Source organism: Plectropomus leopardus, chromosome 16 (genome assembly GCF_026936395.1).
Source record: "Plectropomus leopardus strain MGB_pleo_1.0 chromosome 16, ASM2693639v1, whole genome shotgun sequence".
Lineage (NCBI taxonomy): Eukaryota > Metazoa > Chordata > Actinopteri > Perciformes > Serranidae > Plectropomus > Plectropomus leopardus.
In genome coordinates, this window is record NC_142191.1 from 9,342,778 (window position 1) to 9,359,204 (window position 16,427).

Sequence of the window (16,427 nt, forward strand, 5' to 3'; positions counted from 1 at the left end):
AGTGAAAAAAAGTGCTGAAACATTTACACAAAACAAAGAAAATTGTTTACTATATGTACATTTTATTTGTGCCATTCTCAGGATCTAATGGCATATTTAGGGTTAAACTTTGACATTACATTGTACAGTGGTGCGCAACATTTGAAATGATAGCATAACAAAGACGTGTGTGGCGGTGTGCAGGTGAGTGTATAACAGAGTGTGTATGTTTTCATTTAAACAAAGTCACGTTAGAGAGGCTGTACTCCTCCATTTAAACGAATACTTAACCCCTAAATCACCATTTGTATATCCGTTACTCACCCCTTTGTTTTTCTTGCATGCCTGAAAGGTGAACAAATAATTAGGGGTCCTCGTTTAACAATATCTAACTTTTCATTTACAAACTCTCACACAACTCATGCATGTATAATCCAAGTCTCATTTATACTGCACAAGTTGTGTGACATTTTGTTAAAGGATGTTTTGACACGGTTTTGCTGTAAAGACCCTCATCACTTCAATTCATATGAATGTTTTTAAAGAATTCACCGTAACACGGAGTGAGTAATTAAACACAAATGGCCATTTGGGTGGTGAAGTATTCCTTTTAGAGTAAAATAGTATTGTGTACAAATTTGCAAATACGAGTATTACAAAACTCAACCATTTAGAAAACCTGACTGGTTACCATTTAAGGCATGGACATGAAAATATCGGCAATCGTACTCACATTTTAGCTGGTCTGTTGGTAACAAAACCATGTTTTCTTCCAGTATGCATTTCTTCTTCTGAGGAAATTTCATCTGTTGGCAAAATCTCCTTTCCATTTCTGGTGAAGGTCACTTGAACGGGTCTGGATGGCTCACGGTAAAGTAAGGCACTGCTACAAATAGGCACTTTGAAGTGTGTGTGTGGTTGTGTTGTTGTGTGTGTTATTACTGTAAAATTAAGTGGTGTATGCGTGTGCTGTCCTCATTTGGTCGGCTCGTAAAGCTGTAGGTCCAGTTTGACCCAAACTTCTCCAGTAGGGACCTCATGCAGTAGTAGGCGACGATTTGCAGCACCTTTGCTCTCCATCTCTTTCTTTATAGTTGCCACAGGAACTTCGGTGCGACCCAGAAAATCTAAAGAAGCAGAAAACAGTATCAGTAAAACTGATAAAATGAACAAATGTGTCTGACAAAGAGTTGCACCTCCAGAGATTTAAAATCTCATTAAAGCCTGATTAATACTGGATTTTGAGACTACTGCAGAATCAGTTTAAAAAAAAAAGTCGAAATCAGACATCAGAATCCGGCATTTAGTGATGATGTGTGATCCCTGTATTCAGTAATCTGCTCTGTTTGTGCAAGCGTCTGTGTGTTGTGGTGTCCACTGACCATCTGGTGAGAACTGGTCTTTCTCAAACACAGTGATACACAGGACGTCCTGGTACAGGTCTTTGATGAAAAACTGGCAGTTGAAGTTCCACTTCGGGTTCAGAGTGTCGCTGATCGGTCGGGAGGTGTAGCACTGAGCTCCCATCGTCAGCTCACAGTACGGATTACTCTTACCTAAAGAGAAATTAAACAGATTTTTAAATGAACAAAACATCACTTATGCAATACGTACTATACTGAATTTTGACTAAATCTGAACAGATAGCTGGTGGAGCGACTGTATTCCTTCACGAGGCCTCACCGTTGGGTTTACAGGCTTTGAGCTCCTGAGCTTCAGTGACAGTAACAAGCAGTCGGCCGATACCGCTGGTCTTCAGAGAACGTGCTAAAACAAACACACAGACGTTAGATGTAAACTTACAACACTTCATAGTTGGCTGATAAAGCTGATCATGTGGAATAACGTGAGGACAATATTCACATAAAGGATTATAGATAATTGCTTTTTTTCTGATGGGAGGGTGAGAAGAGCGGGGGTAGGTCTTTTTATGTGTAACAGTGCAACATTGAGAGATTTGCAGCATGAGCATGAATGGTTTACATGCACACACGCGCACACGCGCACACACACACTCACACACAGTCATCAGCTTTATGTAGAAAAAATGTCTGTGTTTACCTTGGTAAGCCTTCTCTCTCTTTTTCTTCTCCGTCTCTATGAAATGTTCGGATGCTGCTTTGATTTTCTGCACCCATGTTGTCCTGCAGGCGCAAAAAACACACACTGTAGATCCTTTACGCTGTACGATTAGGTTATAATGTAGGTGAAGCGTGCAGATGAGTACACATACCTCTCATTCAAAGTCTCAGTTTTGAGTGTGTAGACACGATCGATGTGCGAGACGTGGAAGAGCGGCTCATCGCTGGATGGGTCGGGTGGCATTTTCACTAAAACCTCATTCAGAAACAGCGGCTGGAGAAGAAAATGAAGGGATGAATGACTTCTGGACATTCAAAGCAACACATGTAGTATTTTAACACCACAGAGGTGTTTTTGTTCCTGTCTGAAAAAGTGTCTGGCCTCTATCTTACTGTTTTGTACATCTTCAGCTGTATGTTGGTCTTGAGGCTGAAAAGCCTGTCTGGTCCTGAGGAGGAGAACGGTTTGGCGCTGTGTGTGAGGAGGAGAAAATCACTGAAGAGGAAAGCCCACAGCTCCCTGCTGCTTTTGGTTTTGTAAAGCCGACCGCTGTGGAGCAGCTTGCGAGGCCCGAGGCAGTTAGTCAGCGAGTTGAAGACCAAGTGCTGAAAGAGAGACGAGAAGAGGAAAACTGTCAAGTACAGTAAGTGGTTCAGTTTGAAAAACGCTCCTTGGATTTCCGATTGTATGTGTAAATTTGTTTTGGTAATTCGGACGTCAAGAGGAGAAATTGCGAAACATCCAGCAGAATCGATCACAGCGGCAACACAAAATGCATTGTAGAGGCTGTTTATAAATCTATTTTACTGCCGCAATAAAATATCAGCATTAACAGACTACGTATGATTTGCACCCATGAATATAAAGATGTCATGTTTACCTCTATCGGTCCTTCACACTGCACGTGACTCTGTATCCACTCCAGCCTGTCCGAGTTCTCCTTCTCTCGGACTCCCTCGTTCACCTGAGAGCACAGCTCCTCGGCCCGCTCCAGAGCTTCTCTCAGCGGGCTGCGGTCTGCGTGACCATCTGGGGTATGTTCCAGGATCTAACAGGAGGAGAAAAGGAGAAGCACTAACTGAATTTTAGAAAAAAAGAGGTGGGGAACATTGTAATTAGACATATAATTAATTAATTAAAAAGGGATTATGTACAGTTTAAAATGTTAACCATTTAATGCACCATATCAGATTATAGTTTAGAGCTAATTCCCATCTGCAGTCCCTTAGCAGGTCAGAAAAAAACACAGCACAATGACATAATAATATAAAGTTGTACAAAAAGAAAATTGAAAATAATAATAACAATAATCCGTATTTATATAGCACTTTTCAAAAAGCACAAAGTGCCCATGTAGCACCTCCCCTGCCACCTTGTAACATAACCAATACTGAGAACATAAAGAAGGTTAAAGCACAAAAATAAAATAGCAATATGTAAAAAAAAAAAACATACAAGGGTGCAAGTTCAAAAACGCATTTTCATAAATAGGTAAATGAAATGTGGAAAAGAGAATTAACCTCATTTAAGCAGATAAAAATTAAGATTTAAAGAAATAAACCATCTATATATAAGCAGATAAGAAGCTAATAAAATAAATGATGTCATATTAAACAGGTTGAACGCCAATAAATGAACAAACTCTTGAATTTAAAACAGGTGAAAGAGCAAAGTATATGGCAGCGCATAAAATCATTACAAGGCAAAACTAAACCAGGACCACTATAAAATGCAAGTTACAACAAGATAAAGATGTAACACAATCATATAATAATGTATAGAGAGCATTTTCTACGTACGTTCTTTATAAGCAGCGGGTAGCGTGTGATCCTCTGCATGGGCTTCAGGAGGAAACTGGACAGTGGCATTCCTTTACAGCGGTAGTTAGTGGCTATCTTCTGCTCGAGAGGACACAAAAAAGAGAGATAAAGATACACAGTAACCTAGGAGGCATTTTGGTCTCATGTTTTCTGATCAATTTGGCATGCAGTTTAAACACCTGTCATAATTTTGTTTTCACAAAACTCAACTTCTGGTATTTTGTCTCCTGCTGTTCCTCACCACTGTTTTCAAAAAGGGAAACAATGGGAGAATAAGGTGAACCTGCTTTAAAATGTATATTTTCTTTTTTTTTTTATTAAGTAACTGCTTTGTAGTTGATCTAATTTATGCAAATGTGAAAAGTGATTCATGAGGATTATGGACTAATAAATATTTAAAGAAATATTAAAATCTTCAATTTTGAGATAACCTTGGGTAAACACGCACACCTTGGGTTTTTCTGCAATCTCACTTTTCATTTTCTACAACTTGTACCTTGAGGAAGTCCTTAAAGTCAGGCTGGTTGTTGGTTTTGTTCTGCAGCAGTGCGGCAGCGTTGAGCTGGCAGGAGCAGAAGCGGATGTAGGGCTGCATGTGCGCGAGCTCCGAAGCCAAGAGGTCTCCTATCAGCTGAACCGGCATGTTCTCTCCTTCAGTCTTTTTACGGACACGCAGTGCCCTGCGAAACAGAGGTAAGGATGATGTAAAACCTGATTTTTGTTACATCTTCACTAATAGATTACAATCTGTTTTACAGTGGATTTCCCCTTACGGAGTAACTAAACCCTTTGGGCTTGAGTGCCTCCTCCCTGCAGTGTGAAGGGGCTGGGAGAGGGCTAAAACACGCCCAGTCACCCAATGCACCAGCTCTTGATCCACAGCACCTCCCTGCCCACCCCCCCACACACACACAAAAGCCGCTTTTACACAGAGATCCCACTATAGGGCTGTAGTGAAGTCCCCCCTTTATACCGCCCCTGCATTTTTACACAGAACCAACTGATGGCGGCATCGTTGGTTACCACTTCTTTTCTTTGAATTCGTCATTATGCTACGAGCTGCTTTTTAAATGTCCTCCGATTGGTTGCACGCATAAAAACAACATCAAAATGTCACACTTATGCTGCCCATGGTCACATCTTTCTGGCTTAACATTTTACACAGACCTTGTTTCAGGGCTGTTACCACCTCCATTCCTGTCGTGATCGAACATTATATACAGAACGGTGAGGCAGTATAATAGCACGATAGTCCCGTCTTAAATAGGCAGTTTAAATGCGGCTAAAGTAGTCCCTCGGTGAAAGAGCAGGGATGGGACAGCGACAGAGGGGACAGCGACGGAGGGGCTCGGTTGGTGATGAAAGCAGATTGGCCATGAAGATCAGTCAATGGCAAATTCAGTTGCTACAGACAGGTTTCAACCTTTAGAGGACAGTCACTTTGCATATTTATGACACAATATGTAGAATTTCAATACTTTGCACTCAAATGTCAAGAGTCACACAAAACATTACTACTAAATACCCATATATATTGCTTTTTAGCTGAAAAAAGGGGGTTTTGGGGTTTAGTTACTCTTTTTTTCAGTGTGCAGTTCTTTCCTTAGCACATAGCAGCCTGAAACATCCATTAAAAAACATATTCACAAAATGGTGTGTGGTACTTACTTGAGTAGTTTGGTGTTGCACATAATCAGCTCCCTCCAGTTAACAAAGATCACTCCCATCTCAGCTTCTGTAAGACGTCCTGACTCCAACATGGGCTTGTAGAAGACCTGAGTGACAGATAAATGCAATTGGGAAAAAAATTAAATGCTACAGCAAAAACCAGGGGTTACATTTTAGAGAAATGCTAATAATTTCTGCTTGTGCTCATATGTTTGCGTATGTATTCGTCCACACCTCTAGAACCAACTCCAGGTCGTCCACGTAGGTCTCCTCAGTCTGGATGAGCTCATGGATGTAACCCTGCCTCTTCCTCTCCTGAGGGGTCATGGTGTCCAACGTCATCAGGTCAGCACACCCTACAGCGCACGCACATGCAAACATGCGGACATGCATGCATGCACAAACACACCAACACACAAGCACATGCAACAAAAACTTTCCTGTCAATGCAGTGTGTGAGGAAACACTACACACACACACACACAGTCGTGTTAAAATCTCCCTTTATTATCAGTTCTATCATATTTTATTTACATTTAATGCACAGACAAGAGTGAGGCACGTTGTAGTTGCAGTACATGAACCTAAAGAAACACAGAAGGCTTAAGCTAAAGCTAAGAACACTGCTACCAAGGACGCTGATAAAGAAAAATGAAGCACCTTTTACGGTGGAGCGCTCGCTCCCAATGATTGCATAGGTGTGAATGAGTAGCTGATGCTTGAGCGAACGAGCAGTGGAAGACTCAGTTGGTAGTTCAAGTCTTTGAGGTTCAAACTTGGCAGAAGTTGGACTTTAATGTCAGCAGTGAGGTGTTATTATCTCTGATTCTACTCTTGCATGTTGGTATGCTGATATCTGCGGGTTTTTTCTCTTGCTGGTGACGTCACAGTTCAGTACAGGATGAGTCTCAACCGTAGAAATAGAATGAGAGTAGAACAGATATTCCCATTCAAATCAATGTAGCCGGATGGTCAAAGTGGCGGCTCTTTCTACCGTTGTTAATGCAACCGTTTTTGCAGGTTAATTTCTCATTAAACAAACCAACTTGCTGCAAGTTGTAAAGTCACTGAGGTGAGGTTTGCTGGGGACTTTTTAAGGATTAAAAGTTTGATCTTTCCAGTGCACATTTGCATGAAACTCTGTCTGCCTCTACCTGCTGAGAGGCAGACGCTGTGGGGAACTAACAGGAGATTTAGGACCAATTTCAACCAAACCAGCGCTGGTAATTGTTGAAACAGTGGATTAACTAACTAGATGACCGAAAAGACCAAATAAGGCAGTTTTTGTTTTGTTTAGACTTTGAATAAAACATGTTTGAATGATAAACACGATTCGGTAAAATGTATGGTTGTGTACGGTTGAATTTTTCCATTATTTAATAAGAAAAATAAGTGTACTGTAAGTGAATTGGTAAAAACCAAGAGTACCCAATTTTTTTCCCTTGGAGGGCCAAAATTAAAATCTTAAAACTTTTCCAGAAATTTCATGACTGTGAGAACGCTGCATGTTATTATTATTTATTTATTTGTTTATTTTATTTATTTACTTGCCCATACGCCCCAAGTGTGACAGACTTTATGTTCCCACCGACGGGGGGCAAACAGTTCAATGTCCATTCTACCCTAATTCTGTTTCTACGGTCTCAACCTTAATCACTTGGAAGCATTAATAAATGGAGAAGTGCATAAGAAGTGAAGTATAAAATCACAATTAGTTCATGTCAGTACGAGTGATGCGTTAGCAAGCAGCAATCAAGGTTACTGGTGAGTTAAGCGACAGTGAGTCTTCACATTGGTCCGTTTTAGCAAGGTTGACTGTTGTTAGTGCAATGAGTGACCCTTTTAAAAAAATCCTCACTAATTCATAGCCTTAATTTAGAAAACTAAATGACTTCAGTCTGATGCTATTCACATATTATTTTCCTTATTGTGTGTAACCAAACTCTTTTGATCCAGTTTATCTTTAGCAAAACTACACATTTCATGCCTTTGTATCGGAGAGACAAAAGCCTCTAAAACAGCTGCCTCTGCCTCGCTCCCCTGGTTAATTTGTTAAAGGAACAACAAGGGAAACGCAGGAGAGGAGAGAGCGAGGGGGGTTAGGGTGAGTAATAAATGCCTTTTAGAAAAAGGTAAATGAAAGAGGGATCAAAAACAGAGGAGCAGAGAACACCACAGTCCTAAAGGTGGAAAGCGCAGAGCTGGGCTGTTCTTGCTGACGGCTGGACTTCCTGTTGCGACAGGGCAATTCGGATTGGCTCAGATAGAAAGGGTGAGGAAGAGGAGGAGGAAAAAGAGGAGGAGGAGGAGAGAGGAAAGCCAGCATTACTGTCCTACAGAGGAAACAAAAAAAAGAGATGAAGTGGAGTGGGAGGGGGGAGGTGAGTGAGATGAAGGAGAGACGAAGAGACATTAATATAGTTTTAATATTAATGCTAGACTCTTACATGCAGGTGCATTAATAATGTATTTCTGGGAAATGTAAATGTTGTTACTAATCACATCAGCTGGAGCATGATGGTAATTTCTTTGGTAATTTTTTCCTCCCTCTGATGAAGCACGGGCCTTGTGCATATCGGGGGTGTGTTTGAGTTCATTTTCATTAGAATTAAAATTTCATTGTGTTTTGTGTCTGCAGCTTTAACAAGTTCATCCTAATTAAACGTCCAGTGTGTTCAGGCTTGTTAACAGGGATCGACTGCTGTGGGGAGAAACACGCAAGCTATGAATACTAATTCAAACACACAACTCCTGCTTAAAAATTAGCCCCCTTTTTTTAAATCATCAGAGCAGCTATGTGTATGTGAGCGGTGACGAAGAATCACACCTGTCCCAACAAAGCAGTGATCGGTGTACCGCACACACAGTGGTGACATTATGAACAAGTGCATTGTAAAAATCTAGGGTTGCCAACTTCCTGAAATAGAAATAAGGATCCATGTTGTTTGATCTCAGTTGGCCTTGTACACATTTTCATTATTCATCTGAACCATTGGTAATCATTTCCCCATTCCTCTCTATATTTCTGTAAGCTCTTATCTGTTTTTGCCAGGAGAATAAATGCTAAAATATACCCACCTAACTGAGTGTTTTGCTCTGTTCTTTTTCAGTCTAATGGGCTGCAGAGGTGGGACCAAATCATTGTTTTGAACATGCAAGGTGAAGGGCAAAAAAGCAAATAAAATAATCTAATAAAGGAAAATATCAGACATATGATCCACACGCTGTATTAAAAGCGCCAAGTAATTTTTATTAGTGCAATGTTTTAATCTAACAGAGATCTTCGGCAGGCATTTTCAAATTTGAAATTTTCATTAGTGGAAGGTGTCAAGTGAAGTCACAAGTCAATGGTTTTTAAGTCCAAATCAAGTTGCAAGTCTCTTTTGATTTTGTCAAGACTAAATGCATCACATCTGTGACTTGAGTCCAAACCTTTGCTGTGCTGTGTCTACTGTGCTTGTGCACATTGGTTCGTAGGGCTCAGTGGTGTTTGGGTTAGAGCAAAGAGGTCATGGTTAGGGTGAAGTACTAGCCAACCACGTCAAAGTACGGCAGTACAACACATAACAGTGTCTTTCAGTGGGTACATTCAGGCCGCTAGGAGTACCACTCAGACTTGCTTTCAATTTGAAGGACCCCTTGAACTACAAACAAGGTCAGTTATGACTCTTTCTGCTATAAATTTTTGATCCATGGAGGTTTAATGTTTGTAAAACTCTCTCTAGCCAAGAAAGTCATCTAAAAATCTGTGATGTATTTTGTATGTATTTATATTGTAAAGTCTGTGAGTCGAGCTCTAAGTCTCAGGAATGTCCAGTATCCAGATCTAATGATAAATCCATGGGTTAATTCTAGCATCTACCAACTAAACTTGTTTTCTACATTTTTAAATCTTGCACTGATCTTGCGCTGTCAGGCGCATCGTTGCCATTCTGTCAGACAGGTTTTTTCTATCTAATAAAAAAACAAGTAATATATCTCTTCAATAGATTTGCAATGAATTAATTCATTCAAAGCGTCTTCTGTTCAATACAGAACAAGTCTTTCTGTTTCCAATAATTGGGAAGATTCCTTATTTTACAGAACAGTTGGCAACCCTCACATTTTCGCTACCTATAGCTTATCAATCTCCCAGTAAGAATTATGTAAATTAAATTAATAAATTAAAAATGTGACTGATTATGACAAAATAATGTGCTCTTAATTTAAAACCCTTCAGTCATTGTTCACTTTTGTTCTGTGACCCAGTGATTTGCAGCACATAGTGGGAAATATGCTTATATACTTTCTAACCAAGAATCAGATGAGACTGATGCCACTGTCATGTCCGTAAGCTAAAGAAGCTAAAAGACAGTTAGCTTAGCTTAACATAAAGAGTTAAAAATGGCTAGCCTATCTAACTAACCTCAGAGGTATCCATCCAGACACAATTCAAAAATAAAAACACACTAAAAAAGAACAAAACAAAATAAACCACAACATAAAGTGCTCAGATGCTTCGCTATCAGCAGAAGACTGGGCCTTATTATATTTTCATATTTTTAAGATGAGAGTAAATGAGATATAACATGTCACTTAGTGAGTTTTCGAGTCTTGGTAGGCAGATTTTTATGTTAGTTTTACCTTTGGACAGATCCAGGCTAACATTTTCTCCCTGTTTGCTGTCTTTAAGCTAAGCTAACCGCCTGCTAGCGCTTTATTTAACAGACATCCTCTGCAAGAGGGTGCATAAACATATTTCCCAAAATGTCAAACTTCTACTGTAAATGATTTTAAATTGTTAGTGCAGCATTAACAGGAACACTTAAAAGGCAATTAATATTTATTTTACTTTCTGTCTTATTCATTTAAAAAGCTGTAGGGCTGGGCCATATGGAGAAAATCATACAGCATATTTTTAATAAATACCTAGATATCAACAGGCCTATGGATTTTGCAACGTTTGTTGGGGGAGTTACAGTTAGTACATGTTCATTTTTGGTGGATATGAGACAAAATAAAAAAAATAATTAAAAATGTAATTAGATTACAGTCACTTATTTGACTGTGGTGAAACGGGTAACATTGGATTTTTTTTTCACTTAAAAAAAAGTAAAAATATATTAATTCTGCTGCTTTGCATGTTTTCACTGTGCAGGAATGCCCTGTTTTGGTATAGCCTATTTCCAGATATCTTTTTTTGCTCCCCAACTTGGATTAGGACAGTTTTGTTGGGTTGATCATCTGTAGTGCTATCACAAAATATTTCCACAATGACATTTCTGAAAAAGACAACATTTACAAATTACAGTATTCAAAATGTAAGACTATATCTGGTCTTATATCACAATATCTACATCCTATTGATGTATAGCCCAGCCCTCTGGGAGAGGTCATTCATAAAAATAGTATCAAACCCAAATGTGTGGTAGATTTAGCCTTTTAAGTGCAGTGGTTTAATGTTCACCAGTGATCTCCCAGTGACAGAAACCAACTCTTTAAATCTTACCGTCCGTCTCTCCATGCTCTGACATGGATGAGGAATCTACTGTACCTGCAGTGAGCCAAGTCAACCAATCAGATCGTCAGCAACAAGAGAGAAGTTTGTTTGTACAGCTGATAAATATCAGTTTTTCTTGTGCCCAACAAAAAAAACAGCTCTCCTACAATAATTCCAACTACACATGTGAATTATTGATTTTCTCTCAATTGCTACGACAGAGGAAATATCGCCCCTCGGAGAAAAGTTTTTAAAGCAGAAAATGAATCTTGAGGTTTACTCACATTGCTGGCTGGGGTCTGATTCTGTTGTCATTTTGACGTAATTGGTGGGCAGCAGGCCCGTGACCCCACTGGCTTCTCCTTTCCACCAGTCAGGGTTGGTCTTGTCCAGGATGTTGATCAGCTGACCCTTGGAGAAGCTCAGCTCATCCCGATTGGCCGCCGTGTAATCGTACATGGCGATAACTTGGCACACTGTAGGGTCAAAGACAGGAATGGGGATTTTATCAGGATGTGTATCTCTATAAGTTAGATGGCTCAGGTTACTGAAATATCTATAACACCTGTTGGATGGACAGATATAAAATGTTCCCAGAGGATGAATCCTGCAAACTTTTGTGATCCCCTCTGACTTTTCAACTAGCGCCACCATGAAGTTGACATTTGTGGTTAAAAGTGAAAGACCTTGATGACTATTGTCATTGATGGATTGCTTTGATATTTGGTACAAAATTTCCAACGCGTTCACACTCCAAACCTGTCACATGGTGCCGCTCTGTCAGGACCTTCCATGTCAACCCATGACCTTTTAGGTATCCTTATGCATCAGGTCTAGCTAGACTGAAACGTTGTTTTGTTCACTCAATAAATATGTCGGCAGTAAGTGGGACAGTGTGCTGGAGTTTTCCTCTTTGTCTTTAGATTGCTCCTTTCTCCGAAGCACCTGTCACACATTCAGGTGTGCAGAGATTTTCTTTAGATTTCAAGGATTTTTGAAGCCTAAATGCAAAGTAAAAATCTAACATAAGACTTTCAACAATCTACAGTAGAGTTGCATGACTTAACGTCGCCACCACAACAAAGCTGTAAAGCTGTTCAGCGTGATGACGTTCTGTAGTCTCATTTAGCCGCATTTTATGTCATAGAACAAAACATGAAAGTTTCTTTAGCTTTAATTTCCAGGTTTTAGGGACTCATAGTGCATGCATCCTTGTGGCTCAGAGTGAGCATGACTTCATTCTCTGCTTAGGACGCCATCACTCCACAATGACTTCACAGAGAAATTTGTAGTTTGCTGATATATTTATGTTCTAAATATCACATAAAACCTTTAAGGTTTTCTGGAATAATTACTTGACAAAATGCAGCAGTAAAGGGATTTGTACAGCTAGCAACACTGACAACTTTAAAAATTCACAAAATGACAGAAACCACATCATGAAATTCCGAACTGTACACACTCACTGAAGGTTAATCTGTCAGGTTCAAATCTTGGACTTTGCACCGCACTTGTTTTATGTGTTAATGCACATATTTGTGTAAAATGTCAAAATAAGAACCACAGAAACTCTTCAGCAGTTATTGGCAGGGCTGTAAAAGTCATTGTGGCCTAGAAATATCAGTGTGTTTGCTTGAACCGATCAGTCATTATATATTTAAAGTGTGTCAGCCGTCACCTGGCAGAGGTGAGGGAGAGGACTTGCTGCTGGAGGGGCCGAGGAGCTTGACGTGAGAGGAATGAAACCAGCCTCTCTGCCGCTTCTTGCCTCGTGCCTGGAGGGAGAAGAGCCGGTGAGAGTAAATCAATCTCCTGCTGGTTCACTTCTGAATTCTAAATCCAGAGATAAATTGATCAATCCATTTCAGCGGCCGGAGGGTTGAACCTGCAAACTCTCAGCAGCGTAAACAAACCATACTGAATCGTGACGGGTCTTTACTGGAGATTTATATTCGCTGCCATCATAAATCAAGCCAAACTTTAGCCTAAAGTTGTTGGAATGACTAAAAGATTGCTGCTCAAGGTCTCATCCTACTCCAGCGAGCTTAATACAAATCAGCATATTCTCTACTGAGGGTATTGTACGATTTGACAAAGCTGTGGTAATCCTCCATTAATGTTAATTCAAATTTTGTCTGATCCGTCTCTTCGCTGCTTATTTGACTCAGCTGTCTCATTACTCTGTCACTGAGGGCTTAACCAGAGCTACAGCCACAGCCTCAGCACAAAACAGACAGTGACGACTGACCTGCTGTAGATGTATGACCTACAGACAACCCTGTTATTACTCCTGTTACCACCCGCCTGCCTCTCAGCAGCTCTTTATTGATCTGACAAGTCAGCAGATACAAAAACACCAACAGCACTAGTTCTTTCTAACAGGTACATTTGCATTGGACCTCATGTAGGAAGCAATACAAAAACAAGTATCCTCTTTTTTTTTGTTTATATCAACAATTTGTTCTTATTTTGTTACCCATGGATTACACCAATGTTTTCCTTTTTTCTCTTTTCTTGGGTAAGAGCACTTTTACCTAGATAAGAAGAATGAAGAAGCCCTAAACTTTTAATTATATCACCTGGCCAATCAGCTTAAAGGCTAACCAAAAATTAGCTGTAATCAGGATATATATACACACACACACACACACACATAGAGAGAGCGAGAGAGAGAACGTGTACATTAACACCAAAAAAGTCAGAACACAAAAGCTTCTTCAGACTGAAATCAATATTTAGTTACAAACATGGATTCATACAGCAACCTGGTATAAAAACACCAGTAGATCATTATTGTAAAGCTCATATTGTCTGCCCAAGAGCCAGAAAATAAAAGCCTACAATACCTGTCTACAAATCTCAACCGTCATTTTGATTTTATATTCTGTTCTTTGTATTTGTTCTTCTGTTTCATGTAAGCATCTTTCAGTATTTTGTATTCTTTATTCAATATTTGCTTTTCTTTTTGCATGTCATTTAAAGTGTCTTTGAGTACCTACAAAAGCTCTATATAAGTCATATCTATATCTATTATTGTTATTGTTGTTGGTATTATTATTATTATTATTATTATTAAGAAAGACATGATAGGTGGAAAGGGAGAGCTCACTAAATACTTGCAATTTTATTCTAAAATATTTGTGTTTTTAATACTGTTTACATATTTCATGTATGGTCTGGTTGTATTTTAGCAAGAAAACTACTGAGAAAAAAATATGTATGATCATCATAACCCTACTAAAATAACAAAGTTTAAAGTGGCCAAGATTTTGGACAGCACTGTATGTTAATAAAGTCTGGAATAATCTTCATATTATACTTCATATTTAAATTTCCTCAGTGTCCTTCAAACAGATGAAGAAAAGACCATTAATGTGGATATTCAAATTTTCCCCACTATGACAGATTACTCATAGTGCTCCGGGGTGCAATTAACCTTGAACTGCACATCGTCATTAAAAGCCAATTTAATTCCTGAAGTAAAACCTTTTCACTGACATTTTAAAGTATTGACATTATTTCATTATTCTCAATTTCTTTTGAAAAAAAAAAAAGGCTCACTCTTACTCTCACAGAGCTCTTACAGCTTTGATAACTGACCTGCAGTTCTCCGAGCCACCAGCCTGTGGAGTTCTTGGCCAGGACCACGATCAGTTGCCCCGGAGACAGACGCAGCTGATGCATCGTCGGGGCAACGGTGGTGCTGCTGACTGTCTGGGCGATCTCTGTTGACCACATAGACACAGCCAAGGATGAGTTTAGATCAGGTAAATGTCAACAGCATAATAGAGTTAGTCAGCAGACTGTGACAGTCTTTGTGTCTGTGTGCAGAATTTGTGAAAAGCTGTCTCACCAGGTTTTTTGATTGAAGCTCCAGGTTTTGTCGCCTGAATGAATAAATACGAAGAAATTTAATAAGCAAAGTAACAAATAAGTTGCATGAGGTCAGTCTGCCCAAAGTTACCAAGTAAACAAAGTATATATTCAGTTATATTCAAAATTAAAGAAAAACAACTATATAACTTGGTGAAAAAGTGATGTTAAGGTTTTGTACTAAATATAGGTGTTAAGATTCATTTCAGGTATTAACACATGCTTATCACAGGTTTCCAAATTACTTATTGTATGATTGATATATTTTTTTGTTATCTAGTCGATAAAATGATTGATCTTTGTTCAAAGGAGAATTTGGTATTTTTCAACCTGGATCCTATTTTCCCAGGTTTTCTGTCAAAGTGACTAATGGCAACAACAAATTTTGAAATTGGTCCAGTATTTAGCAAGAGGGCTGCAGCAGGCGGCCACAAAATATGGTCAGTTGCAATGTAACCACTCAGGCTGTTCTGCACCATCAGTTTACATCCACTGAAACAACTTTTTGACTCTGACAGGCTTAGATTGTTATTATAAGCGTGTGACAACTCGTGATGGAAAGTATCCCTACACTTAGACCTTTTTGTTAAAGATAGGGGCGTTAATGTGTGTTCGCAATGTGATTTAAGTTCTTACATAACGCGTTATTTTTTAATCACCGGCTGACATTCCTGCCTTTAAGAGGCTGTACCAGGTTATTTAAAGCTACTAGTATCATATGAAACTAGGAGACCTGAGAAATCCAGTGATAGCAACCATGTCATGTTAGCTTCTCAGTAAAGGAGTTGAATAACACTCCAAAGTTTGACCATAGAAAAACAGCATAGCCATTTCATGGGGGTCCCTCGACCTCTGACCTTAAAATATCTGAAAGAAAATGGGTTCAAGTGGTATCCATGAGTCTCCCCTTTACAGACATGCCCACTTTATGTTAGTCCCACGTAGTTTTTTTGCTGTAATTTGATTCTTAATCAAAACAATCTGGTAAGAATTGCTTTACCTTGTCAATATGGACCTCAAATCTGTTTTAAAATGCAAAATTATGGAAAACATGCAATTAAAAAATGCGATTAGTCATGATTAACTTTTGAAATACTGCAATTAATCGTGGTTTTAAAAAAATAAATCATTTTAATGGCCCTAGTTAAAGAGGTAGATCCTTTTTGTTTAACCAGAAACAACCACAAAATCGCTACTGACAACCCCACCAGACTCCATTTAAATCAAAAGTAATTTTATCATCGTACAACACACACAAAGTCGGAAAAAAAACTTACAGAAGCAATCTTGGTTCGGCTTCCTCTCTTCCAACTATTACCAACTCTGGTTTGGTTAAAATTAACCCTTAAATCACACAGTTTGTAAGAATATGCTGGCTCTATATATGCCAAAATTACTGTTTATTTAAAAGGAGTTTGGTTGGTTTGGCGATGGCGATTTTGGGGGTATTTCTGATTAAACAAAAAGGATCTTACTCCTACACATAAAGGTCGATCGTTGTAGGGATCCTTTCCATAATGTTGTCA

The 16,427-nt window shown here is 39.1% G+C and overlaps 1 protein-coding gene across 5 annotated transcripts in view; it reads right to left on the reverse strand.

Annotated features, from left to right (window-relative positions):
• Window positions 1-42: 42 nt before the first annotated feature.
• The window catches only part of itsn2a (intersectin 2a), a 55,048-nt gene continuing 38,663 nt past the window's right edge, over window positions 43-16,427 (reverse strand). For 3 of the 5 annotated variants that reach the window (XM_088089661.1, XM_088089663.1, XM_042503129.2), the window contains 16 exons: window positions 14,882-14,915; window positions 14,629-14,753; window positions 12,707-12,803; window positions 11,313-11,504; window positions 11,038-11,082; window positions 5,784-5,905; window positions 5,550-5,656; window positions 4,378-4,561; window positions 3,861-3,959; window positions 2,942-3,109; window positions 2,454-2,666; window positions 2,213-2,334; window positions 2,041-2,123; window positions 1,663-1,746; window positions 1,362-1,535; window positions 43-1,106 (listed from right to left, as the gene is read on the reverse strand). In XM_088089661.1, the coding sequence (XP_087945787.1) occupies window positions 955-1,106; window positions 1,362-1,535; window positions 1,663-1,746; window positions 2,041-2,123; window positions 2,213-2,334; window positions 2,454-2,666; window positions 2,942-3,109; window positions 3,861-3,959; window positions 4,378-4,561; window positions 5,550-5,656; window positions 5,784-5,905; window positions 11,038-11,082; window positions 11,313-11,504; window positions 12,707-12,803; window positions 14,629-14,753; window positions 14,882-14,915 (2,001 nt within the window). In that variant the 3' untranslated portion in view covers window positions 43-954. The remainder of the gene's footprint in view (window positions 1,107-1,361; window positions 1,536-1,662; window positions 1,747-2,040; window positions 2,124-2,212; window positions 2,335-2,453; window positions 2,667-2,941; window positions 3,110-3,860; window positions 3,960-4,377; window positions 4,562-5,549; window positions 5,657-5,783; window positions 5,906-11,037; window positions 11,083-11,312; window positions 11,505-12,706; window positions 12,804-14,628; window positions 14,754-14,881; window positions 14,916-16,427) is intronic. The other 2 variants (XM_088089664.1, XM_088089662.1) reach the window with 1 other exon arrangement.